The sequence below is a fragment of the Megascapheus bottae genome, chromosome 14 (assembly GCF_031878675.1).
Source record: "Megascapheus bottae isolate mThoBot1 chromosome 14, mThoBot2.hap1, whole genome shotgun sequence".
Taxonomy (NCBI): Eukaryota; Metazoa; Chordata; class Mammalia; order Rodentia; family Geomyidae; genus Megascapheus; species Megascapheus bottae.
In genome coordinates this window covers 665,052-693,042 of record NC_143522.1, presented here as the reverse complement: position 1 = coordinate 693,042, position 27,991 = coordinate 665,052, and the positions used below count along the sequence as shown (strand labels likewise).

The 27,991-nt window shown below is 41.8% G+C and overlaps 1 protein-coding gene and 1 non-coding gene across 2 annotated transcripts; one reads left to right on the top strand and one right to left on the bottom strand.

Moving 5' to 3' along the window:
• Window positions 1–85: 85 nt before the first annotated feature.
• On the bottom strand, window positions 86–17,495 carry Psma3 (proteasome 20S subunit alpha 3). Its single transcript, XM_090344188.1, has 11 exons — window positions 17,378–17,495; window positions 14,364–14,446; window positions 10,189–10,312; window positions 9,064–9,165; window positions 8,914–8,987; window positions 7,265–7,337; window positions 6,781–6,846; window positions 5,453–5,499; window positions 2,552–2,619; window positions 1,295–1,359; window positions 86–239 (listed from the first exon to the last, which is right to left on the bottom strand). Exons 1-11 carry the CDS (start codon window positions 17,396–17,398, stop codon window positions 195–197), a joined length of 768 nt encoding a protein of 255 aa, XP_090200314.1. The 5' UTR covers window positions 17,399–17,495; the 3' UTR covers window positions 86–194.
• A 4,392-nt stretch (window positions 17,496–21,887) lies between these two features.
• Trnak-cuu (transfer RNA lysine (anticodon CUU)) lies at window positions 21,888–21,960 on the top strand. The gene has a single exon. It is a non-coding gene; the product is annotated as a tRNA-Lys (tRNA).
• Window positions 21,961–27,991: the final 6,031 nt, after the last annotated feature.

Sequence of the window (27,991 nt, the reverse complement as noted above, 5' to 3'; positions counted from 1 at the left end):
ATGATCAAGAACAAAGCCTAAGTCATGGGTCAAGCCACAGTACTGGCACCAGTTTTGTCAAGTTCACATTAAGCATACACTTCAATGTTTAGAAGACAGAATTTTAATGAAAATTGGTCAGTAAGATATGTACTCCACTGGGCTAGTTACATGGGACTGAGACCAAAATTTAAAATACAACAGACTCTGAAATATTACATGTTATCATCATCTGATTCATCTTCTTCCTTCAAAGATTCCTGTTAAAAGAAAAATAGTATTTAAAATTAACCTTCAGTATTTTTATACCCCACACCTGTGGCAATGAAGACACTCTGAATTCACTTGCCATTAAAAAATCCATTCATTACCGAGCATTGGTGGCTCACGCATGTCATTTTAGGTACTCAAGAGGCTGGAAACTGAGGATCAAAGTTCAAACCTAGCCTAGGCAGAAAAGTCAGTGAAACTCATCTCCAGTTAACCACCAGAAAACCAGAAGTGGCACTATGGCTCAAAGTGGTAGAATACTAGCCTTGAGCCGAAGAACTCAAGGCCAGCACCCAGGCCCAGAGTTGAAGCCCCATGATGGACCCCCCCAAGAGAGAAAAAAAAATCTCTTCACTTCCAGGCACTGGTGGTATCCTGTAATTCTAGCCACTCAGGTGACTGAGATCTAAGGATTGCAGTTCAAAGCCAGCCCAGGGAGGAAAATCAGTCTAGATTCTTAATCTCTATTTAAGCACCAGAACACCAGAAGTAGCACTATGGCTCTAAGTGGTAGAGCAATGGACTTGAGCAAGGAGTTCAGTGACACCACCCAGGCCTCAAGCCCCATAACAGACCCTCTAAAAAAGATCCCGTATAGGGCCGGGAGTTTAGCTTAGTGGTAGAGTGCTTGCCTCGCATGGGTTTGATTCCTCAGTACCACATACATAGAAAAAAGCCGGAAGTGGTGCTGAGGCTCAAGTGGTAGAGCTCTAACTTTGAGGAAGTCCAAGGACAGTGCTCAGGCCCTGATCTCAAGCCCAGGCCTGGCAAAAAAAAAAAAAAAAGATCCTGTATAAAGGAAAGGTATTACCTTATAATAAAATATTGAAATTAATGGCAGGCATACCTTGCAATAACCATCAATGATTGATTTTGAGTACAATAAAGCAAAAAATGGCATGTGGGCAATTTTTGCCAGAAAGCTATATATGTATGTATTCTATACGTATTTTTTTGAACCAAGACAACTTTATATCCAGAGTTTATTTCATAAAAGACAACCAAACTACTTCATTATTCAGTACATGATTTTGGTGGGGCTTACCTTAGCATATTTCTCTGCTTCTTCCTTTATATCTTTCGGGACAATTTCATGTCTTCCTTTGGTTACTACAGATTAAGCCACATATTAAAAATGAAGATTATATTGTGATTTATATTACTATACAGCCTACCCAATCCACAAAAAGTGCAACTCATTGTAAAATAGTATTGAGAGGGACTGGGGGCATGTCCTAGTGATAGTGTTTGCCCAGCATGGGTTCAATTCCTTGATACCACATACACAAAAAGCCTGGAGTGGTGCTGTGACTTAAGTGGTAGAGCACCAGCCTTGAGAAAGCCCAAGGACAGTGCCAGGCCCTGAGTTCAAGCCCCATGACTGGCAAAAAAAAAAAGAGAGATCAGATGTGCTGGGCAGGGTAACTTACAGCTGCAATTCCAGCATTTAGGAAGCTATTTTCCCAGTCTAACTCTCATATTTCAAAAAAACAAGGAAGGCACGGTGGTGCACATCTGCCGCTCCTGCTATTGGGGAAGCAAAAGTATAGAACTGTGATCTGAGACTAATCCTCAGCAAAAAAAAAAGAAGACCCTTTCTAAAAACCTAAAGCAAAAGGACTCAATGTGTGACTCAATGAAGGTAAAGAAGGCAAAAAAAAGGCCTGGGAGTGTGGTAACAGTGCTTGCTTAGCATGCATGAACATCAGGGTTTGATTCCTCGGTACCACATACATAGAAAAAGCAGGAAGTGGTGCTGCGGTTCAAGTGATAAAGCACTAGGTCTTGAGAAAGCCCAAGGATAGCGCTCAAGGTCATGAGTTCAAGCCCCTGGACTGGCCAAAAAAAAAGGGAGGGTGGGGAGAAATGCATTGAACTTGGGGCCAGGAGTTTGTCAGAGATTGTCTTGTCCTAAGGTAGAGTGCTTGCCCAGCATGCACGAAGACCCGAGTTCAATTCCTTGGTACCACATACATGGAAAAAGCTGTAACAGGTGCTATGGCTCAAGTGGTAGAGCTCTAGCCTTGAATGCCCAATGACAGTGTTCAGACCCTGAGTTTCCAGCTCCAGGCCTACCCCCCACCCCGAAAAAAATTATTTGCTCTCATCAAATACTGATTAAAAACCTATTCCAGTTTAATTCAAAATAACTAACTATAAAATACATCTCAGAAAGAACATAAACTCACATAGAAAAAGGCTACGATTAATTTGTCCTTACAGGGTATTTTTCTCTTTGCTATTAAAAAGGAAATGCAGTGACAAACTAAATACAGATAAGAAATCTCCAAAAACAACTTACATTCACCAACCCAGCTGAGCTCTAGTTCAAAAGCTTTATCCTTCACTTCATCATGTACTATGTAAATTCTGGAACAGAAAAGAAGAAATTAACTTCTAGGTCACCTCCAAACATAGAAGTTGGTACAAATGTGAAGTACCATTTCTAATCTGTTATTTATATAAAATTACACCTATTCTACTCTATTGGAACATTAAAGAAAAATTATACAGTGAGTGAAAGAAAATATTTGCTCTACAAAACCTTGATACATAAGGCCATATAGTATGATGCTAAATGAAAGGACCTCTAGGATATAGAAACAAAAGCCATATAATGAATGATTGTTGTCCTTAAGTTACTATGTTATCTCTCATCTCTTTTGCTGTCCCTTGGTTATCTCATATTGTTACAGAATCTCACTTTTTTGTTATCTGATATATGGGATATATTTGTATTTGGTTATTTGAAATTGGATAGGGACAAGATGAGGGGTGGGGGTGGAGGAGAGGGAAATGGGGACCAAGACATGTGAAAGGGTATCAATGTATGTGAAGTAATGCACCTTCTATCTGGCAAATATCATGTAACCCTTCTATTAATTACAATAAAAATATATATATAAAAAAGAAAATATTTGCTCCAGGGGCTGGGAGCATAACCTAGTGATAGAGTGCACAAAGCCCTAGATTCAATTTCTCAGGTACCACACACTAAGAAAAAGCTGGAAGTGGCACTGTGGTTCAAGTGGCTGAGCACTAGCATTTAGCAAAAACGTCCAAGGACAGTGCCCAGGCCCTGAGTTCAAGCCCCAAGACTAGCAAAAAAATAAAACCTATTCAAGTTTAATTCAATACATATTTTTATAACTAAAATACATCTCAGAAGGAACATGGACTCACATAGAAAAAGGCTACCATTAGTCTTTATAGGGTATTTTTCTCTTTGCTGCAAAACTTCCTAAGCCAAGTAGAAGACCTGGAGTTCAAACCCCAGTGCTGCCACAATTTCAAATTTTAAAGTTGGGAGAGCTGATGACAAAGCCAACATCTTGTTGGATTATTTTTATTACCAAGAACAACAGGCTCAGGGGCTGGGAGTTTGGCCTAGTGGTAGAGTGCTTTCCTAGTATGTACAAAGACTAGGTTCAATTCCTTGGTACCATACACATAGAAAAAGCCACAAGTGGTGCTGTGGCTCAAGTGGTAGAGCTCTAGCCTTGAGAAAGCCTAAGGACAGTGCTTAGGCCCTGAGTTCAAGCCCAGAACAAAACCAAAAAAAAAAACAGTTCATTGATACAGAATGAGAAGTTTTTGTTGAAAAACTCCCCAGGTTTATTGACTTTATGGTTACTTACTCTTAAAAACTTGTCACTGTGTTCTACTTTATATACCTAGTTACTGTATTCTACTTTATACACCTATAATTAGTTGTTATTTTGTTTTTATTGGTTGTGGGGCTTAAAATCACAACCCGGGCACTGTCCCTGGTCTCTCACTCAAGTGTAGCACTCTACCACTTTGAACCACAGCATCGCTTCCAGATTTCGCTCAAGGCTGGCTTTAAACTGTAGTCCTCAGATCCATCTCCTCAGTAGCTAGAATTATAGGCATGAGCCACTGTCACCTGGCAATCACTTAAGGTATTTTTTTAATGCTGACTGATCCATTATTAAGGCACTATTCTTACTCTTATTAACAAAAAGATTCTTACAGCCAGCATATATTGTATGCATAGTACCCATAAACCTTTATGATCAAGCTGGGTGCAGTTTTTCACAGCTGTAATCCTAGCTATTTGGGAGGCTGAGATCTGAGGATCTGGGTTCAAAGCCAGCCCAGGCAACTAAAAAGCTAAAAAGTCCATTAGACTCTTTATCTCCAATTAATCACCAGAAAAACAAAAGTGGCACTGTGGCTCAAGGGGTAGGGGGATAGCCTTGAGCTGAAGAGCTCAGGGACAACGCCCATGCCCAGTGTTCAAGTCCCACAACCAACAACAACAACAAAAAAACCTTTATGATCAAATTTATGAAATATGGTGTCAAGTAACAAGGCACATATTTATTAGCTTGCCTGAGACCCTGAGTCTCATTACTAGAGCCATAAAAAAGATTGTAAATATACTTTCTACTCTGTCCTTGTACTCTTAAACATTATAACACTATTATTTAAAATGGAGCTTAGTTTTTCAGAAGTTGTACTTCTACCACACCCCATCTTTTATCATGTAAAAAAAGGATATTGTATGGGCCAGGAGTTTGGCCTAGTGTTAGTGGTAGAGTGCTTGCCTAGCATGCACGAAGACCCAGGTTCGATTCCTCAGTACCACATACATAGAAAAAAGCCGGAAGTGGTGCTGAGGCTCAAGCGGTAGAGCTCTAGCCTTGAAAAAGTCCAAGGACAGTGCCCAGGCCCTGAGCTCAAGCACCGGACTGGCAATAAAAAAAAAAAAAAAAAAGGATATTCTGGCTGGCGTAAATCTCAGACCTGAGTTCACCACCCTACATAAAAATCTCTCCGAAGGGCCCAGGAGTTTGGCCTAGCGGTTAAAGTGCTTGCCTAGCATGCACAAGGACCCGGGTTCGATTCCTCAGTATCCCACATACACAACCAAGCCGGAAGTGCCAGAGACGAGACTGCAACAAGCGACAGAGAGCGAAAGCAAGCAAGCGGAGCCCAACCGAGTGGTGGCCGGAGCGAGCAGGGGCCAGGAGCCTGACCGGAGCGAGCCAAGCCAGAGCCAGCGGGGCCGGAGCGAGCGGGGCCAGAAAGAGAAGAAGGGGGCCAAAAAAAAAAAAAAAAAGAGGCACTGCAGAGATATGCAGTAAATAAAGTGTTAAAAAAAAAAAATCTCTCCGAAATAATGTACATGGAAAAAGCCAAGTTTTTACAGATAGTAAGGAGGAAAATTTCAACTTACATTTTTGCAACTTCTTTAACAACATCGCGGCAGGTCATTTCTTTCATCTACAGAAAAAAGTACACTAATTTTATGAATTAAAACTAAGAACAAAACCCAAGTTTTCTAATTTACAATTTTAACATTGAAATGCATAAGACTACTTTGGATAAAACAAATATTCAGAGCTTTCTACAAATCCTTTCATTGGTAGTCTCTGATTTTGAAAAATTTGGTAAGAAATTTGATGTTCTTTATACCCAAATGAGGATAATATACCTATCAACCATGAGTGCCTACCACACAGCAGGTACATATAAGAGACAGGTGAAAGAATAAGAGAAAGGCTAATTCATAGTATAAATAATTGTCCAATTTTATTAAATACCAAATATATGAATTATTAAGTTCTTTCTACAGATAGATTCAGTATTTAAGCAACATTATACTACAGACATTAAATGAATAACAAAATGTATCTCACTGTGAAACTGAAACTGATAAATCCTGCCTATGGCAAGTTTCTGACAAAGCAGTAAAACTTTTATGGATACTATACATAAAGTTGGGGCTAAACAGAAAACTAGGTTTTAAACTTTGATCAGTGCCTAAAATTTGGCTTTAGGGAAAGAAAAAGTGGGTAGTTGTAACAGTGTAAGTAAGCTTCATGGCTTAAGAGGTATTGGCATACAGACAAAGGTTTTTATGACATAAGTGCTATTCAAATAAAAGCCAATAATACTACAAAAATACTACATAAAAATTTTTGTTGCAGTTGATTCTATGACATTAACTCAACTTGAAAACACCAAACATTTCAAAATAGGGCTCAAGAAGGATCTATGAATTAACTTCAATGACTTTGTAATATTACATAGGAAGTTTAGTATTTTTCTTAATTGAGGTTGGTGTATAGCAGCCATTAAAATTATAAAGGGAGCTAGCTAGCACTAGTGCTCATGCCTGTAATCCTAGTTACACAGGAAGCTGAGATCTGAGAATTGTGGTTCAAAGCCAGCCCAGGCAGAAAAGTCCACAGACTCTTATCTTTAAATAGCCACCAGAAAACCAGAAGTGGAGCTATGGCTTCAAGTGGGTAGAGCACTAGCCTTGAACAAAAGATCTAGGATCAGCTAGCTCCCAGACAATTTCGAGCCCCATGACTGACCAAAGAGAGGGGAAAAAAAAAAACAACTGGGTCTGTGACATAATTCTATAAATGTGTTGCCAGCATTCAAACTATTTAGCATCAGAAAATGATCTAAATATCAAATAATACTAATACCCTTGGGTTTCATTTTTGGTGATAAGCTTCACTTTTAGCAAAATTCAAGCATTAATTATATTACCTGAAGTTTTTCTATTTCTGTCTTTGCAGCTTGCCTGGCTTTGCCAATGGCACAGCCCCAATAACCCTATTTAAAAATCAAACATAAAATCATTCAGTTAGTATACTGTATCATTAATGAGCACTGCTATTTAACAGCAAATAAGAAATGTGTCTAAACACTGCCAAAGTAGCCAAAAAAAATCAAAATATCAAAGTAAAATGAGATTTGCCCATGCTAGGCAAGTGCTCTACTACTGAGTTCCACACACAGCTCTACATTGACATTTAAAACATATTTACAATAATAAAAAAGAAAATCATATATTCACTCCAAGTAGCATATTTGAAAGCCACAAATTTTCCCTCTATGTCATATACATAGAATTGTTATTAATGATAGGCAAGAAAACATCACTTTTCTTGAATGAATTTTAAGGAAATTTCATGTAATCCAGTAAGACAAATGCTTAATGAAAGAACTTAAAATAATTCAGAATACTCACATATGAAACACCTGATGGGTCAATCATGTACAGTTGTGCACCATCATTCACGCTATAAGATCCTAACATGAAACTGCATAAAATGATTTAAACCATGGGTTAATAATAATACTAACATATTTCTCCAGAACAAAATCTAGAAGAAACTGGCTGCTGGTGGTTCATAAATATCTGTAATCTTAGCTATGTAGGAGGTTGAAATCTGAGAATGGAGGTTCAATGCCCACTGGAATTTCTGTTGTTGATGGTTTTGGGGGTTTTTTTTGTTTGTTTTTTTTAAGGGGGGGGTATCTGTACTGGGGTTTGAACTCTGGGACTAGGCACTGTCCCTAAGCTTTTTCACTCAAGGCTAGTGCTCTAACAATTTGAACCACATCATCACTTCCAGATTTCTGGTGGTTAATTGGAAGGTAAGATTCTCACAGCCTTTCCTGCGTTGGCTGGCTTTGAACTGTAATCCTCAGATCCCAGCCTCCTAAGTAGCTAGGACCACAGGTATGACCCGCCAGCGCCCTGCCCAACAAGACTCAAAGTCTAACTGTGGCTCAAGTGGTTGAGCACTAGCCTTGAGCAAAAATGTTCAGGGGCAGTGTCCTCCCTACCCCCCAGTTTTTTGTTTTTGGGGTTTTTTTTTGGTGGCCTGGGTCTGGGTGCTGTCCCTGAGCTCTTCAGCTCAAGCGTACCAACCTACCCTTGAGCCAAGCCCCACTTCCCATTTTCCAGAGGTTAACTGGAGATAAGAGTCTCAGGTCCTTTTGGCCCAGGCTGGCTTTGAACCTTGATCCTCAGATGGTTGCGTGAGCAACCATGCCCAGCTCCTCCCCACCAGTTTAAGCCCTATAACTAGCACGATAAAAAGCTAGACAAAATGACAATTTGTAAGATAAATTATATGTAAATCACAAGCATTTTGATAAGGTAGTTTCAACTGACAAAATTCTCAATGTTCTCAGAGGAACTCTGAGAAACCATTTTTAATACTTAAACCTATCCCAGGTATTATTGCAAATCAACTTATTCCAGAAGCAAAAATACCATCACTTTACTTTTACAGGCCATACTAGAAAAAGAGTAACAACTTATGAAATGTAATTTTATATAATTACTATTAAAAGCTCCATTTAGAAGCATTTGACTAGAGTACTTTAATTCTATCAAATGGAATTAATGAGAACAGTGTAGTACAATTAGGTTCTTTTTTTTTTTTGCCAGTCCTGGGCTTGAGCTCAGGGCCTCAGCACTGTCCTTGGGCTTTTCTCAAGCACTCTGCCACTTGAGCCACAGCACCACTTCCAGCCTTTTTCTATGTTTGTGGTACCTAGGAATTGAACCCGGGTCTTCGTGCATGCTAGGCAGGCACTCTACCACTAGGCCAAACTCCCGGCCACAATTAGGTTCTTAATGACAACATGAAAGGTATTTATAATCAGCACAATTTCCTGAGAACTTAATATAATCAGACTAGTCATAATTATGTAGTCTGGTTTTATGATCATTTCAATTCTGTATTATCCCTCTGTATTATCACTATTCAAAAGTAATGTTCCTGCATACTTTAATCACTATCCTATTTCTTGCTAAGAATTTATATTAATGTAAAAAGGCTAAGATTAAATATCGGATTTTTGAGTATCACAAAATTTTCATACCTGCAGCCAAAAGGTCTAACAGCACTGTACAGTGTATAAGCGTGTACGTACATAGCCACTCTGTCTGCAAGATGCTATGAGGGTAAACAGAAGAATGTTAATACGTATTTATTATAGCTCAAAAAGTTCTTCAATATGTCATCAACTTACTTTTAGTGGAATGTTGTAGCCAAAGTTAGATCTGAAGTTGGAAGCTTCTTCTCTTGCTATGTCTGCTAAAGAACGAGCATCTGCCAACAAACCTGCTACTGCCTGAGGAGGAGAAAGTACCAGTTTAACAAATATTCCTAATGCAAATAAAACATGTAACTTATTTATTGCTTTAGCTAATATTTTCAACAAGCATCATCATCTTAAATGCTTACTTTGAGCTTAAGAGTTTTTTTCTTGTTGCAGTCCTAGGGCTTCCTCACAGGGCCTGGGCACTATCCTTGGACACTTTTTGCTCAAGGCTAGTGCTCTAATACTTGAGCCACAGCACCACTTCTGGCTTTTTCTGTGTTTGTGGTATCGAGGAATTGAACCTAGGTCTTCATGCATGCTAGGCAAGCACTCTACCACTAGGCCATACTCCCAACCCAGAGCTCAAAGTTCTTTATAGGCATTCTGATTCTTGAGTATGGGAAATGAGTTAATTTCTATCCCTCACTTTGTTTTATCCAATAATATATTCAGAAGCAAAGTTTATAACATAATCTACTATTACCTAAGTTTAGAAAATAAAAAACACAGGATGGGAGTTTGGCTTAGTGGTAGAGTGCATGCCTATAATGCACAAAGACCTGGGTTTGATTCCTCGGTACCACATGCACAGAAAAAGTTGAAAGTGGCTCAAGTGGCAGAGTGCTAGCCTTGAACAAAAAAAGTCCAAGGACAGTGCCCAGGCCTTGAATTCAAGCCCCAGGATTGGCACAAAATAAAGAAGTATCTATTTCTATTATGAAAATATTGGGAAATCCAGTAATTCTGAAGTCACTTTCAAGATAACAATTGTAGAGAGAAGTAATTAGGCATTCTTGGATAACATCTTTCTTGTGATAGTATACAAAAGGCTAAAGGCTCAAAGCCTTGGAATTACTAGTGATCTATGCTGCCAAGATCTACTTTTCACTCCTAAAATGCTTCCCTTCTTTTAGACAATTAACTGGTTAAAACATAGCTACTCACTGTTATCTACTGCCTCATGTTAAAATCAGAAGTCAATGTATTTCATTCTGTTACTCCCAAAGAAACTGGGCAAAACAAAAAGAGGAACACTTGAAAATGTGACCTTACCATTCCAACATGCCGATCAACATTAAAAAGCCGTTTGTTAGAACCTTCTTCATAAAGTTTAGAAAGGACTAACTTCTCCACCCCAAAGACAACGCCATCTTTACATCTGATCCCAATAGCTGTACTGAAACAAGAAAATCAATTTAACTGAAAGTAAAAGGAAGTGTGTGTGTGTGTGTGTGTGTGTGTGTGTATGTGTGTTTCCCCATCAGCCCCAGTCTTGGAGCTTGAACTCAGGGCCTGAGCACTGTCCTTGGGCTTTCCTCAAAGGCTAGCGCTCTATCACTGAAACCACAGCACCATTTCCAGCTTTTCTATATATGTGGTTACGGAGGAATCAAACCCAGATTTTCGTGCATGCTAGGCAAGCACTTTACCAGTAAGCCAAACTCTCAGCCCTAAAATTTCATAAATTTAACAAAATCATAAAAAGGTAACATCCATCTGGTCACCAGTGGTTCATGCCTGTAATCCTAGCTACTCAGGAGGCCAAGATCTAAAGATCACAGTTCAAAGCTATAAAAGGCTTTAGAAAAAGCCAAAGACTCCTACCACCCAAAGGCAGAAGTGGAGCTGTGGCTTTAGTGGGCAGAGTGCCAGCTTTGAGCTAAAATACAAAGGTACTAATGGTGAATGTTAGGATCTTTTTTTTGTTTCCCTTTGTTCATTCTAGATTTTCTTTAACAAATATATTGCTTCTAGTAAGCATATGAGAATAAAATGATCTATCACAACTAAGAATTAATCTAGTCAGGCCCCAGGGACTTAATCCTGTAATCCTAGCTACTCAGAAGGCTGAGATCTGAGGATCGCAGTTTGAACCCAGCCCAGGCTGATTGACCACTCAAAAACAGGTAGTAACATTGTGGCTCAAACTGGTAGAGCACTAAGTTTAGCAAAAGAGCTCTGGGACAGGGCCGGGAGTTTGGCCTAGTGGTTAAAGTCCTTGCCTAGCATGCATGAAGACCTGGGTTCAATTCCTCAGTTCCACATACACAGAAAAAAAAAAAAGCCGGAAGCGGTGCTGAGGCTCAAGTGGTAGAGCTCTAGCCTTGAGAAAGTCCAAGGACAGTGCTCAGGCCCTGAGCTCAAGCCCAGGACTAGCAAAAAAAAAAAAAAAAAAAAAAAAAGAGCTCTGGGACAGAACCCAGGCCCTGAGTTCAAAGCCCAGGATCTACCAAAGAAAAGAATTTAACCTCAAAGCATAGAGAAAGTACATGATTAAAATATGTCAGCTGGATACCAGTGGCTCATGCCTGAACCACACAGTGATCTATTAAAGGCCTCCTAAAATCTAAAGAAACCATGAGATTCCTTCCCAGAAAAATAAACAAATGTGGGGCCAGGAGGGTAACCTAGTGGTAGAGTGCTCACCTAGCATTCACGAAGCCCTGGGTTCAATTTTCTAGTACCACATATACAGAAAAAGCAAGAAGTGGCCCTGTAACCTCAAATGGCAGAGCACTAGCATTGAGCAAAAAGTGTCCAAGGTCAGTGGCCAAGTCCTGAGTGGAAGCCCCAGCAGAGGTAAAAAAAGGAACAAAAATAATCTTGCCAAGTTTTCTCCCATACTTGAGGTGTCATTAGTTGCTCCCCTTTGAAGTTTAAAGTCCTTTGCTCAGATATCTACGTAAAAATCTTAAGAATCCTGTCCAAGTTCACCAAATATCCAATTTTGTTAAAACTCCTGTACACTGCTAAATTTAGCTTCACTGTCACCTCCAACAACATGCTCATCATTGCCTCATATCTTTGGAGTTATTCTGGGTAGTAGTGTTTATTTTCTCTTTGTCACTTAAGGCCCCGTTAAATCTATTTCCATGAACATTTGTAAATTTCTTCGATGGTAATCTCTCACAGCCTGTAGGCTTTCCTAATTATTCCAAATCATCTTCCTCACTAATGTTTAGAATTTACAACAATCTATATTTTACATTAAACGTTCTCAACATGTAATTTTGGAACTTCTTGGGAGGAAATGTTAGGACTCTCCTACCAGAGGATTACAATAGGGCAAAACCTAGATACATAAGGCCATATAGGATGAGACTAAATGAAAGGACCTCCAGGATATGGAAACAAGAGCCATATAATGTGTGATTATTGTTCTTAATGTACTATGTTATTTCTCTTCTTTTTTGTTGTCTCTTGGTTATCTCATATTGTTACAGTATCTTACCTTATTATCTGGTATATTGTATGTATGTTTACTTGTTTATTTGAAAGAGGTTAGGAAGGGGGGAAGGGAAAAGGGAACAAAAACATGAGAAGGGGGGGCCGGGAGTTTGGCCTAGTGGTTAAAGTGCTTGCCTAGCATGCATGAAGACCTGGGTTCGATTCCTCGGTACCACATACATAGAAAAAAGCCGGAAGTGGTGCTGAGGCTCAAGTGATAGAGCTCTAGCCTTGAGAAAGTCCAAGGACAGTGCTTAGGCCCTGAGCTCAAGCACAGGACTGGCAAAAAAAAAAAAAAAACAAAAAAAAACATGAGAAGGGGTATCAATGTTTGTGAAGTAATGCACCTTCTATCTGACCGATATAATGTAACCTTTCTATTAATTAAAATCAAAAAGAACATAAATAAAAAATAAATATAATTATCTTAAAGATATAAAGATGGCCAGATGCCTGTGGCTTCTGCCTATAATCTTAGCTACTGAAGAGTCTTTAAGATCTGAGGATTATGGTTCAAAGCCAGCAAGGGCAGGAAAGTCCTTTAGACTCTCATCTCCATTTAACCAACAAAAAGCCAGAGGTGGAAATGCATCAAGTGGTAGAGAGTTAGCCTTGAGCAAAAAAGCTTAGGGACAGCACACAGGCCCTGAGTTCAAACCCCAGGACCACCAGTACACACACACACACACAAGTATGAGTATCTCATTGATATCTTGCCCACTTGTGGACTTTTGCACTGATGGTTTAGAAGAAAAGATGTGTCACATAAAGCAAACTAGTGACAATAGTAAACTACTAAGGACTATATTATTTTCCCCCTAATCCACAGTTCTAAAAAAGCTATTTTGTTAAGAATATCCTAGATTAAGTGATGTTTATTAATCTCAATCCTTAGTTTGTTCATTTGTTTGTTCCTTCCTTCCTTTTTGGTGATGGTCCTTGTGCTTGAACTCAGGGCCTAGCCAATATCCTTGAGCTTTTCTGCACCGAGTGCTTTATCATGCAAGCCACAGCTCCACTTGTAGCTAATTACTCAGGAGGTTGAAGCTAACCAAGTAGGAAAATCCATGAGACTGTTATCTCCAAACTACAAGCAAAAAGCATGAAGTGGAGCTGTGGCTCAAGTGGAAGACCATCAGCCTTGTACAAACTAGCTAAGGGACAGCATGCAGGCCCCAGTCCATGCCACAGTACCAGCACCAAGAAAAAGAAAGGGGCTGGAGTTTGGCCTAGTGGTAGAGTGCTTGACTAGCATGCAGGAAGACCCTGGGTTCCATTCCTTGGTACCACATACCTAGAAAAGCTGGAGTCACGCTATGGCTCAAGTGGTAGAGTGCCAGCGTTGAGGAAAGCCCAAGGACAGTGCTCAGGCCCTGAGTTCAAGCCATGGCAAGGACTTGAGAAAAGGACTGGCAAAAAAAAAGAAAAACGCAATAAGTACTGTCCTCAAAGTGACATTTTTGTTTTTTGCCAGTCCTGGGCTTGAGCTCAGGGCCTGAGCCCTGTCCTTGGACTTTCTCAAGGCTAGAGCTCTACCACTTGAGCCTTAGCACCACCTCCAGCTTTTTTCTATGTATGTGGTACCGAGGAATCAAACCTGGGCCTTCATGCATGCTAGACAAGCACTCTACCATTACGCTAAACACCCGACCTCAAAGTGACATGTTTAAGTGAAACTTCTCTGTACAACCAGTAATATACGTAGAACTGGTTGCCAGTGGCTGCTATATATATAACAAACTAAGAATCTCAAGAAGAAAAATGATCTACCAAAAGATAATAATATGATTTTAGCCAGTAATGCTGGAGTCTGAACTCTGAGGATTGTGGTTCAATGCCAGCCTGGGCAGACAAGTCCACGAGACTGATCTCCAGTTAACTGCCAAAAAGGCACAAGAACAGAACCAGGCAGAGTTCAACCCCAAGAACAAGGACAATTAAAAAAAATGTGGTTTTATTTATTAAATCATATTTATTTCAAGTAAAACAATGTTTCTTACCTACTATTTTCCACAGCTTTCATAGCATATTCAACTTGAAAAACCCTTCCATCAGGAGAGAAGGTAGAAGCTGATAGGTCATACTAGGTGAAAAAGCACAAAAATAAACCTGTAATACTACATCTTTGGCAGTAAAGACCCACAATGTTTTTGTCTCCATGTCTTATACATGAGAAATGTGTTATATCCCAACAAAGACACTACTTTCTAGAAAAAGAGCAGTGACAATGATAAAGAGAATCACACATCTTGGATTTCTGCCTCTGAGAAGTAATGGGTGCAAGTCTTCTGAACTCAGAACAGAAACAGTACTGAAGTCAAAACATTTAAATATGTGGCTGTGCTATTAAACTAAAAGACTTTGGTCTGATTTTGCCTTGCATGAAAATCAACTACAACCTGGCAGACTCAAAGCTATATTCCAAAGCACTACATGAGACTAGTAAGAAAATTAGTCATTCTTGAAGTCTTTATTTTCAAAGTGCAGCAGGCAGAAAGCTAGGTAGAAATGCACCACGAAAGGGGAAAAGAATGAAAATAAAAGTAAAGCGAAGGACCCTGTGCTAGTGGATCATACCTGTAAATCCCGACTACTCAAAGGGCAGAGAGCTGAGTATGGCCGTTCAAAGCCACTCTATGCAGAAAAGCCTGTGAGACTCCTATCGCCAGTTAACCAGCCAGAAGTCGAGATGTGGTTCAAATAAAGCTTCAGCTTTGAACAAAAGAAGTTAGGCCAGAGTTGTGAAGCCTGAGTTACAACCCCCCCCCTTGTTTGGGGAAAGGGAAATTAGGAGTGATGCAAAGAGCTACAGCAGACTGCTTTGCTTGAAAAGGCCTTCTAGGATAGTTCATTTTAAGATGAGTCACACTTTGATACCAAGGAACTAGCCATTTAGGAAAGAGAAAGGAATAGGATTCCTGGCATTTGACACAAAAAGTTCATGGTAGAAGTAAGCTTAGCCCAGCTAAAGGACAAAAATAAGGTCACTGAGTCTTAAGCACTATGGGTAAGAGAGCACATTCTGCTTCTGAAGAAGAAGAAACATCTATGTTGTGTCTCAGGGTAATAGGTAGATTACATGTTATTCTAAGCGCAGAGGATTTAGGACAGTGACAGAATATTTCCCTAGCACATATAAGGCTCAGGGTTCCACCTCTAACACCACAAAGTAAAATAGAAAAGGAATTAAATGTTTATTGTTGTTTCTTACTTGAGCAACTGGAATTGTGCCATATGCTGAGCTAAACACTGTAGGTTCTGTTAGAGAAAACCTAAAGCTCTACTTTGAAATTCCAATATGAAATAATTGTCAAAAATGCAGGAACTGGGAGCCGGGAGTTTGGCCTAGTGGTAGAGTGCCTGCCTGGCATGCACAAAGACCCAGGTTCGATTCCTCAGAACCCCATACCTAGAAAAAGAGCTGGAAGTGGTGCTGAGGCTCAAGTGGTAGAGCTCTAGCCTTGAGAAAGTCCAAGGACAGTGCTCAGGCCCTGAGCTCAAGCCCAGGACTGGCAAAGAAGAAAAAAAAAAAAAAAAGCAGGAACTGGGAATGTGTTTTAATGGGAGAGTGCTCGCTTAGCATGTAGGAAGCCCTGGGTTCTATTCCTCAGTACCACATAAACAGAAAAAAGCTGTTAGTGGTGCTGTGGCTCAAGTAGTAATGTGAGCTTTGAGCAAAAGAGACTAGGGGACAGTGCCCAGGACCTGTGTTCAAGAGTCAAGACTGACAAAAAAAAAAAGCATGGTGGTATACACATACCATCTGAGCCCTGTCTTAACCCTCCTCTTTTAAAAATGTATCAACCTAGGCTGATCATGTAGCTCAGTGAAAGACAATCTGCCCAGCATTTCTGAGGCACTGGGTTCAATTCCCAGCAGGGGATGAAAAGCAATAAATGGACACAAAATGTGAACAGTGGAATTCTTGGGGAAAGTGAAAGCACGAGACAAGCTTTACAAGCTTTGCTTTCAGAGATCATGAGAGAGATCAGGAATGCTAAACTTTTCACAATAAAGTATCCTACATAATTATTGCAGCACTATTTTAAATGGAACAATATTAACAGAAGTCCCTAGTAATGTAGCTAGTTGCAAAGTCAGTTTGCTACAAAACCCACTATAGAATGACATGCCTCCTCTGTCTCTCCTCGGATCATCATGGCATTCCACTTCAGCTCTCCATTGGAGTTGATCTAATTTGTTGTATTGTTTTTGTTCTTTTTCTTTACTACCCTTAAAAGCCTGAGAAACCTGATACTCAGTGCATCTAGTGTAAATAACCAACAAATGCTTCATACTAAAAGTTTGAAAAAAAAACAAACACATCCCTAATACGTTTAACTACAGTAATCCGCAATAGTCTTAACTAACAAGTCAGGAGCATCGTTAGCGCATTAAATGTTTACAGTACAATGCCAGAACGGTCTATTAAATAATTTACACATAAATCCCGGGAGGAGGTGCAAGAAAATTGGAAAGGGCGCCATCATATTTAGTTTTCAGACTCCTCATTTTGGCTGGTTCGGTGCAGACAGCGTTCCCAGGGATTGTTCAAGGGCTCTCCATCCATGTCCTTTCCCGAAGGGAGTCAGCAACAGCCCGGCACCTGCAAGGCCCAGAGCTGGAAACTCGCACCAAGAAATCTTGGTGGCGGGCCCGGGCAGCGCTCGGGGTGAACTGTCCCCCAATCCTGCTACTCCCTACCGGACCCACGACTTCCACTTTCGCCTTCCCGACGTGACTCAGCAGTCCAAGGTAGTTCCAAACCCCACCATGGCTCCGCCAAAGCGGCCACCGCCGGGCTGCACTGCGCGTGGGGGTCCCACGGCGCCCGGGGGCGTGGGCCCGGGACCCGGCGGCCAAGTCCGGGGCCTCCGGACCGCGAGGGGCCTGCAGGCCCAGGCGCGCCCAGCGCACCCCGGCCAAGGCCGCCCATGCGGACCGACCGGACTCGGGCCAACGCAGACCCTTAGGCAGGACGACCACAACGCGCGCGTGCCAGACACCAACTCACCCCCGTGCCGATGGAGCTCATCTTGCCGCAAACCCACCAGAACGCGCGGGGATCCCACGCCTAAGATGCCTGCTCCACGGCGCCGTACACGCCAGCAACGGGCCCGCCTATTTGCTATGCTTTCAACCAATAGCCTTCCTCTCTGTGGCTCGTTCCGGGCTTAGAGGAGGATTGTGGGTAAAAAAGCGGACTCAGGGGCTAGCAGCGCGCGTGCGCAGAAGTCGCGGAGGCGGGGTTGGAGAAGACAAGCCTTCCTCTTTCCGCTGCAGTTAGTTCCTTGAGCCTTGGTTGCTGCGCCTCTTCCCAGAAGCTATTATGTACTTTTAAAATGACACTTCTCGCTTCATTCTTTCCTGAGCGAAGACTCCTGAGGAAAACGCGGCAGGGGAGAGGTGTCTCGTAGGCCTTGGCCTCCTGATTCTGCCACAGCACTGCGCAGCATCTATTTCACCTCTCACCACCGGGCTCTGAAGTAGAAGACAGTTGCACTTTGAAGGTGTCATCCTTCATCCTAACTCTGAATTTTACAAAAGCATCAGTGAGCTTTTTATGAGTATTGAGGATTTGAGTCGAGTTGAAGATTATCCCGGTGAATGTAATTTAATCACTAAAGTTTCCTAGCTATTCCTGGTAAGATGGTTAATTAAATATACACACCTTCCCTCATGGAGTTTCCATTCAATGAGAAGAAATAAGCAACAGAGACAAAATAGGTGTTCTTTAGCGCTATAGAGAGTAACAAGGATTAGCTAACTGTTCTGAATAGTGAAGTTAGGTGTGGGGGCTTCAGCTGTGCTAAAGTTGTGAAAGAATTCAAGACACAAGGTGGCAAGCAAAGGCTTACTTGCATTCGAGGACAGAAAAAGGAACGGATACCTAGAGTGTGGGCCCTGAGCCGAGTTAGAGGCCATCTAATCTATCTATTTGATTCATATTTTGTCCTTCACGAGTAAAAGAAAACCCAAGAATACATACTGTATTCAATTATGTTTCTCATCTTCAAAGTAGAAAATAGTTGCTTAGGGCCGGGATTCGGCCTACTGGTAAAGTGCTTGCCTAGCATGCAGGAAAACCAGGGTTGATTCCTCAGTACCACATACATAGAAAAGCAGGAAGTGATGCTGTGGCTCAAATGATAGAGTTCTAGCCTTGAGAAAGCCCAAGGACAGTGTGTTCAGACCCTGAGTTCAAACCCCAGGACTGGCCAAAAAAAAAAAAAAAGAATGAATGAATGAAAAAGGAAAAGAAAGTAGTTGTTTAGAATTTTTTCAGCTATTTACTTCTTTGAAGAATAGTTTATTTGGCTGGGCTCCAGTAATCCTAACTATTCAGGAGGCTGAGATCTGAGGATCAAGGTTCAAAGCCAACCCTGGCACAAAAGGACCTGAGACTCTTATCTCCAATTAACCTCTAGAAAACTTGAAGTGGGGCTTGGTTCAAGGGTAGGGCAGTAACCTGAGCTGAAGAGCTCAGGGATAGCGCCCAGGCCGAATTCAAGCCCCATGACCCACACAAAAAAAGAATAGTTTATTTTGTACAATATTCCTTAAGATAGTTTTATTTGCATTTTTCATTATTAGGTTAGGGTGATGTAGAAATATTGCAGAAGTGACTTTGTGAGAGCTTTAAATGGGGGGCATTTGATGTGAGTTTCTTCTATGGTGGATGATGCTCGTTTTGAATTTTTGCTTATGGTTTCACCACTAGGTTTCTATTTTCCATTTGTACCTAGTAACATGATATTATATCTTGTCATCCCTCAACGTTTTACTCACTAATTTCAATACCTGATGATTCTTATTTAAGTATTACTATGCTAATTTAATAGTGCTTTTCTAATTCAATTTCTTTTCTTGATTATTGGTTTTCTTCTGTAAAGTCATCACAAGATTTTTTTTTGTTTTAGTTTTTTTTTGGTTTTGCTCTTTTGGTGCTAGGCCTGTGGCTCAAATCCAGGCCCAGAGTTTAAGCCCCATGACCAACCAAAAATTAAAAATAAAAATTCTAGTTGCAATTCTCTGGAGATCTGATTTTAGACCAAGACAGCCCAAGGAAGAGCTGAACAAAATTAAATGTTACAGTCACAACGATAAAATAAAACACCAGTACTCCACACTTGTTTAGGTATTTAGTTAAACTTTTAAACAGATTCCCTACTTATGTGTAATAAACAGTTTGAGTGCCTGGTAAATTCCATCTGTTGAAATGGCGCTTATTTCTGAACTCACTGTTAGGTGATCTGCCTACTTTGAAACTGGATTGTTAACTTTTTCTTTTCTTTCTTTCTTTCTTTCTTTCTTTTTTTTTTTTTTTTTTTTTTTTTTTTGCCAGTCCTAGGGCTTAAACTCAGGGCTTGGGCACTATCCTTGGCTTTCTCCAGACTAGTACTCTACCACTTGAGCCACAACACCATTTCTACCATTTCTGGCTCTCTGTGTGTATGTGGTACCAAGGAATGGAAACCAGAGTTTCCTGCATGCTAGGCAAGCACTCTACCAGTAGGCCATCCTCCTGACCCTGTTGACTTTTCTTGTGTCCATGGTTTATGATCTTAGGTTCATGATTCATTATGAGACTTAAATGGATAAGGTTTTGTTTTAACCAAATTACTCCTAATTACTCATGCTGGGGGCAAGGAACTGGGTGGATAATGGGGCTTGAATCAGGGCCTGGATTTCTCACTTGGCTTTTCAACCATAACCCAGATTTTGGCACTTGAGAGTCCCCTCCAGTTCCCTAGTTAATTTTTGATGTTGTCTATACAAAATTGACATGTAGTGGATGTACTTTTCTATCTGACTAAGTCTGTTTTAACTTTTCTTTTTTTAAAAAACTTTTATTGCATAGAGGGGTTATAGTTATATTCGCCAGTTAGTAGGTGCATTGCTTCTCACACATTGATACATACCCCTTTTCATGTTTTTTCCCCATTTCCCTGCCCTTTATTTTTTTCTTTACTCTGGGCCTGGGCATTGTCCCTGAGCTTTCAGTTCAAGAGTATTGCTCTACCACTTGAGCCACAGTGCCACTTCCTGTTTTCTGGTAGTTAATTGGAGATTAGAGTCTCATGGACTTTAGTGCTCAGGCTGGCTTTAAACTGCAATCCTCAGCTCTTAGCCTCCTGAGTAGCTAGGATTATAGGCGTGAGCTACTGTGCCTGGCTATGTTTTATCTTCCTAACAGTGTTTTGTACATGGTAGAGACTTAATATGATTTTAATAAATCATACTAATGGTTTTAATAATTACAACAGACAAATAAGTGTTCAACTGCCTGTAATTATGTAAACATGCAATATAAATAGTATCTAATAATTATTATAAATGTTTTAATATGTAAAAAAATCAAATTTACCCTATCCCATTCTGTTAAGTGATAATCACAAACCACTTTGCAACTGAAATAAAAACTAGTAATTATGATATTTTAATATTAGGATTTTTGAATAATCTATTTTAGTCTTAGATTTACTCTAAGTAATCTAAATATTTTTGGACACAGTTGCTTATTATTATTATTATTATTGTGTGTATTTACCATGAGGCTCAATGCTTTACCACTGAGCTTTACCATATTTTACTGAGTAGTTAGAGATTAAGTCTCATGGATTTTCCTGCTGGGGTTGGATTCAAACTATGAACCTCAGATCTCCGACTCCTGAGTAGCTAAGATTACAGGCTTCAGTCACTGACACACTTTTATATTTCAGGAACCCTGATGACCAAAGTGCTTAGCTTCTAACGGCTATACTTTTGGAATAGTGCACTACACATTCTTTGTTATTCTCAGATTCACAATTAGGGTTTAACTTGCAATTTTGAGTACCTTACTACCAATCACAAAAATAGTGCAAAATCCTTTATTTAGACACTAATAATGCAGATAATTTCATAGGAAGTGGTTCCATTATCTCCACTTGTCATAACTTGATCAAAATCATATCTTTCTTTTCATCGTAGAAATTATTCCCTTCATCTTTAGATTCAGACTGTGTACCCTTTACCTCACATCTTCAGTGGGTTGACCTGGATGTGAGCTGCCTCTGAGCTGGCTCTCAGTTGTTAACACACCTATTTTAATAGACTCAAAATCCCTTTTCTCCATTTAACTTTATTGCTCCCTCCGCAATTCAGTGACAGTGATCTTTGAGAGGTTGGACTTTGTTTCTTAATGCAAAGCTCGGATATGTAGGATTTTAATATGCCATTTAATAGAAGCTGAGAGTTTTTACAACGTGTTTCTGTTCAGATGAAAAAAATTATAATTTCTAACACTTTAGAAACAAAATTAATGGCTATGACAGACTCGCATTGGTTTTAGCGATTTTAAGACACGTACAAAATAACACTTCTTAAATCTACATGTTTTAAACGGGTTTTTTTAAAAAAAATCTTAAGAAACATTTTAAATGGCCCACTTAATCTTCAAAAACAAGAAACATAAAGAATACAAAGAACATCCGACTGTACATTTTTGTGAAAGGACAAAAAAGGAAGGTTCTTTGCCAGCTGCCCGGCTAGCTCAGTCGGTAGAGCATGGGACTCTTAATCCCAGGGTCGTGGGTTCGAGCCCCACGTTGGGCGCAATACTTTTATTTTCTGAGGATTGCTTGGGATGTTTTGCATATAATTGTTTTCTCCAAATTGCATCTTACCATTTCTTTTCCCCTTCGCATCGTCTTGAGGATTATGACATCGGGCTAGTGAAAAATCCAAAGCACCTCTCGGCATTAACCAGATCTCTCTTGAAAACAAGTCTGTGTAGGAACGAAAGCGCTGGCGAACTGCGCCTGCGCACTGAGCGCACCGGGCCTTTTCCCCGCTTCCGCGATGAAGCCCCGGGGAAACTTCCCGGCCCCGGCTTCCCGCGCTGCGGCGTGAGCGCGCACTGGCGCGCGGGCCTGCCCTTTCTCTCTAAACCCAGGTTGCAGTTTAAAGGGTTGCCACTTAAGAGGCGCGACATAGAGCAGCAGTTGGAGGCGCCGGAGGATAATGAAGAAAATGAACCGAGGTGTGTGGCCGGGCCCTTCCCGCCCCGTGCGCCCGGCCTCCTTCCGCGCTTCTCCCGTGTGCTAGGGCACGGGCTCGGGACCTCGTAATCAGGTCGCCGTCGGGGAGCTGAGATTCCGTCCGGATTCCCCAGACCGCCGGGGCAGCCACCACCCGGAGCCCGGCGCCGCCGCCACCGGGCAGCTCTGGGAACCGGCCCCGCGGCGGGGCCACGCTGCGGCAGACGCTGCCCGGGCGGGCCGGCCCCGGCCCCGCCCCCCGCCGGGCCCGCCCCCCGCCGGGCCCGCCCCCCGCCGGGCCCGCCCCCCCGCCGGGCCCGCCCCCCGCCGGGCCCGCCCCCCGCCGGGCCCGCCCCCCGCCGGCCCCGCCCCCGCCGGCCCCGCCCCCCGCCGGCCCTCCAAGGCTGCGGGAGGATTCATTTTAGTTTCTGTATTTTCCTTCTCTTCTTCATGTATCTACTATTTCTCTCTTGATTGTTCCCTTCTACATACGAAGATGTTGTTACTTACCTTAAAATGCAAACCTTGACCCAGTTTCCCTACAACACACCTTTACTCCTGCTTCTCTGCTCTCGCTGGAGCACCAGCCAGACTCTGCTGGGGGCGGGGGGCTTGGTGACCTCCCTCCCCCTCCCAGCCCAGACAAAGACCAGCCCTGTAGTGGACCTCCTTTGGACCGTTACTCGTTAGAGAGAGGGAGAACCAACCGTATGGGGGCGCGGGGGGTGTCGTCTGAGTAAGTGATTGGAAGCTAAGATAGGCTGGGGGCTTCGGTTGGTTTGCTTGGGGAAGGGTGTAAAGAAGTGGGGTCTCCTTTTGGATTGGGTTCTGGTGTGACCTTGAATCTATCCACACAGGGGTGGTCTATAGAGGGATGGAGCCCCAGAAGCAAGCACTCCTTTAGCCAGAGAAGGGTGTTTGGTGTTTTGAGCTTCCTGAAGTGGTGATTGTGGTGAGAAAGGAGAGGGGTGGAGTAAGCCATGAATGAGCTGAAGAAGCCTTCCAGTCAGCCCACTGCAGTCAGGCTTCTTGTGCACCCATATCGCAACCCCATGAACTACTCAGCTAAACTGCCCGTCGAAGGGTTGCCCGTGAATTTCCACTATTGTTGTCATACCTAACCTAATGGCCTATGCGGAAGTTGTCACAAATTTGATCACTTCCTTCTTCATGCATTCCTCCTCTTGATTTAGCATCCTTGCGGATTTCTTGACAGCCGCCACTCCCCTGCTTTCTTTCTGTTTAGGATTCATAATTTCTCTGTTCCTTAACATGTCTAGTTTGTGTGTAGACCAGGCTTACACGACCTTACTTCCCTCCCCCTCCACCCTTGGTGGTCCTAGGTGTTGAACTCAGGGTTTTGCTGGCACTAGGTCTGAGCACCCTAAACCCCTAACCGCCCTAAATCTTGTGTGTGTGTGTGTGTGTGTGTGTGTGTGTGTGTGTGTGTGTGTGTGTGTGTAGTGGGGCTTGAACTCAAGGGACAGGACACTGTCCCAGTTTTTTGTTTTGTTTTGTTTGCCAGTCTTGGGTTTTCCTCAAGGCTAGCTGTCTACCTCTTGAGTCACTGTACCACTTGAGGCCTTTCTCTGTCTGTGGTACCCCGGAATCAAACCCAGGTCTTTGTGCATAGGCAAACACTCTGCCACTAGGCCAAACTCCTGACCCAACGTCCATGAGTTTGTTTGGTTTTTTTTTGCTCAAAACTAGAGTTTTGGCGCCGGAGGTTGGCCTAGTGGTAGAGTGCTTGCTTAGCATGCATGAAGACCCGGGTTCAATTCCTTGGCACCACATACATAGAAAAAAGCCAGAAGTGATGCTGAGGCTCAAGTGGTAGAGCTCTGGCTTTGAGAAAGTCCAAGGACAGTGCTCAGGCCCCAAGCTCAAGCACTACCACTGGCAAAAACAAACAAACAAAAAACTAGAGTTTTACCACTTTGAGCCAAACCTCCACTTCTAGTTTTTGGTGGTTAATTGGAGATAAGAGTCTCACAGACTTTAGCTGCCCAGGCTGGCTGCAAACCACAATCCTTAGGCCTCAGCCTCTTGAGTACAGAGCCCAGAGCCCAGAAAAACTTAAATCGATCTTTGTCCAAACACTTGCTTCTCTGGAGTTTTCTTTTTTTTTTTTTGCCAGTCCTGTGCTTGAGGTCAGGGCCTGAGCACTGTCCTTGGACTTTCTCAAGGCTAGAGCTCTACCACTTGAGCCTCAGCACCACTTCCGGCTTTTTTCTATGTATGTGGTACCGAGGAATCGAACCGGGGTATTCATGCATGCTAGGCAAGCACTTTAACCACTAGGCCAAACTCCCGGTCCCTTCTCTGGAGTTTTCTTGCCTTTAAAAAAAAAAACAAAAAACATAAACCAATGGCAACCCTATCTAGTAATGGAATCCAAATATCTGGGCATCAGCCACTCATTTCCTCTTTCCCACTCCATTTCAAAGTGACCTTCAATGAATGGGGCCCTTTTCTACTCCCCTCCCACACTGACTGGGGGGTTGCAAGCAGTGTTTTGATGTCTTCACATGATAGGGCTTGGTGCAAGGTGCCAGGTAACACATGTGAGTAGTTCACAGCGCCATACTCTGAGGAAGCCTGAGCCATCTGCAAACAGGAGGTGTGGAGGATATCTGTGTGGAGTACAAGCTCGCAAATTTGGAAACAACTGCCTGAATCCTTTCATTCCAGCACATCTTTGGAATACCATTGCCAGCTGAATATCATATGGCATTGTCCAGCTAAGTCTTCTTTAAATATCTAACCCACAGAATCAAGAACAAATAAACTGTTTTAAGCTACTAGGTTGCAGGAAAGTTTATTACATCACAGTAGAAAACCGAAACATTGCCAAAACTCTCAGGAAATTCTTCCCAAACACAGGCATCTCTCCTTTTCTGCTAGCACCCTGGTCTGCACCTTCACTCATCTGGATTACTACAATGTGTTTGTTTTTTTTCTTGCTCTAGTCTTTGCTTCCCCATTCAATAGCTAGAACAATCTAGATCTTAGCCAGGTACCACTAGCTCACGCCTGCAATCCTAGCTACTGAGGAGGTTAGGATCTGAGGATGGCCTTCGGTGCAATCCCAGGCACACAAATTTGTGATACTGTTTCCAATTAACCACTCAAAACTCAGAAGTAGAGCTGTGGCTCAAGTGGCAGAGTGTATGTAGCTTTGAGTAACAAAAGCTAAGGAACAGAGTCCAGGCCCTGAGTTCAAACCTCAGCACTGTAGATCATAGTTGTCCTCACAGGGTGTGCCTACCTCTCCATTTCTCTGATTTCATTTCCTTTTCCTGATTCACTCATTGTACAGCAGCCCAGGAGCCTTCTTACTGCTCCAGGAAATCAGCCATGCCCTTTCTGAGGACTCTCACTCTGATGGCTGCTTTTCCCTGCATCACTTTTCTCCCCGAAGCCACATATATACAGTTTAATCTTTGTTCAAGTCACAGAGAATGAAGTTCGGCCTTAACCACCCTGTTCTTATTAGAAGCTACCCCATCATCCACTTTATCTTTTCCATACAAGGACCAGACTTACTCTCTCCCCATCCCTCCCACTCCTTGGAACTAGGTGTGGGTTAGGCAGCAAGCATACTCACATCTGTGAGTACATGACAGCTATACCAAGCGAATGACTTGGAGAGGACATCCTTGTTTACGAGGGCCACCAAATCAAAATACCACAACTTGTGGCTCATACTCTTTCTTGAATGAGTCCTGGAGGTTTGAAGCTCCAAATCAAGACATGCACAGGGCTATGCTCACAAAACCTATTAGGGCTTGTTCTCAGCTCTGCTGTCACAGGCAATTCTTGGCATTCCTTGGCTTGTAGCTGCAAACCTGCAGTGTCTACCCTGGTTCTCATATGCTCTTCTCCCTGGACCTCTTACACATGGGGCTTTCCTCTTCTTATAAGGACAGTGTCAGTCTGGATTGGGCCCATTCTAATGACCTCATCTTAATCTGACCTCATCCACTACTTCCAAATAGGGTCCTGTTCACAAGTAATGGATACTAGGCCTTCAGTGTATCTTCTAGCGAGCCACACTTCAATCTACAACACAGACTCACATTCTTTAACTAGGGACCTGCCACTCCAAAGCTACATAGCTCTACTTAAGTCACAGATCGTGATTTATCCTATGATGGAAATTTCTCATTGATAATCTAAATTTAACGAGTCATTTAACAAAGAAAATTCATCTTTTGTTTCATTAGACAGACAACCACTGTGTTGTTTGTTTTTTTTCCTTTGCTGTGTATGCATGTGTTGGGGGAGGGGGAGGGCTATGGTGTGAACTTGAGCCCTAACTAGATAGGAATTCTGAGCCAAGCTCCCAGAACTTCTTAGGTTGTTTTTGTTGTTGTTGTTGTTGTTGTTGGGTGGGGGAAGGGGCCTGTGGACTTGAACTCAGAACCTGGGTGCTGTTTCTGAACTCTTTTGCTCAAGCCTAGTACTCTATCACCTTGAGCCACAGCACCACTTCCATTTTTCTGGTGGTTAATTGGAGATAAATATCTCACAGCCTTATTACCTAGGCTGGCTTTGAATCGCGATCCTCAGATTTGAGCCTCCTGAGTAGCTAGGATTACAGGCGTGAACCACTGCACTCAGCCCTATTCATATTTTCCTATTCATAGTTTTAATGACAGGAAACCAGCTTTCATTAGTTGTGTTGACATCTTCATATATAAAGGATATGGCAAAATTCTAAGAATGGCATTAGGAATATTTAGGCCAGAAAACATGTCAGTTTTTACTGTTTTTTTAGGTATATGTACACACACACACACACACATACCCTTCACAGGAAGAATAAGACCAGCAAAACTTAACAAGAGGTAGTTAATTTAAATACAAATTTTTTTTAAAAAAAGCAAGCCTAAACATGGTGGCTTATCACTGTAATCCAGATTAGGAAAATTAGGGCTCAAGACCACACTAGACAAAAAGTTCATAAGACCACAGTTTAATCAATAAAAAGCAGCTAAGAGGAAAGCATAAATAGAATTATGGTCAAAGCAAGCTGAGGCAAAAAAGCAAGGCCTAATCTCAAAAATAACTGAAGTAAAAAGGTTAGAGGCATGGCCCAAGTGATAGAGCATCTATCTACTAAGAATAAAGCTTGGTACCACCAAACAAAAACAAATGAACAACAACAACAAAAGAAAACACCTAGAGAAAGAAAAAATAAATAAGTACATTCTTTAAAGATCCTCTGCCCTGAAAAGATATAAAAATAAAGACTGGTAGCACTATGACTATGTTTATAAGGCAACTGTAACTTTACCCACCGAAAAGACAGAAGTAGAGCTGTGACTCTACTGTTAGAGTGATATCCTTGGGCAAAATAAAAAAGCTCAGGGACAATGCTCAGGTCCTAAGCTTAAGCCCTACATATGGTACATGCACACGAGTGTGTGGTAGCACACACACACACACACACTGAACACTTCCACATCTTACTTAAGGAAAGTTTAACCCTACTACTGTGGTAGCAATCCAGAGTATGAAATACATTTCTAGAAAAGCAGCACTTCATAACATGGACATGTAAGTACTAAAAGGATATTTGATAAGACCGTGTTAATATTTGG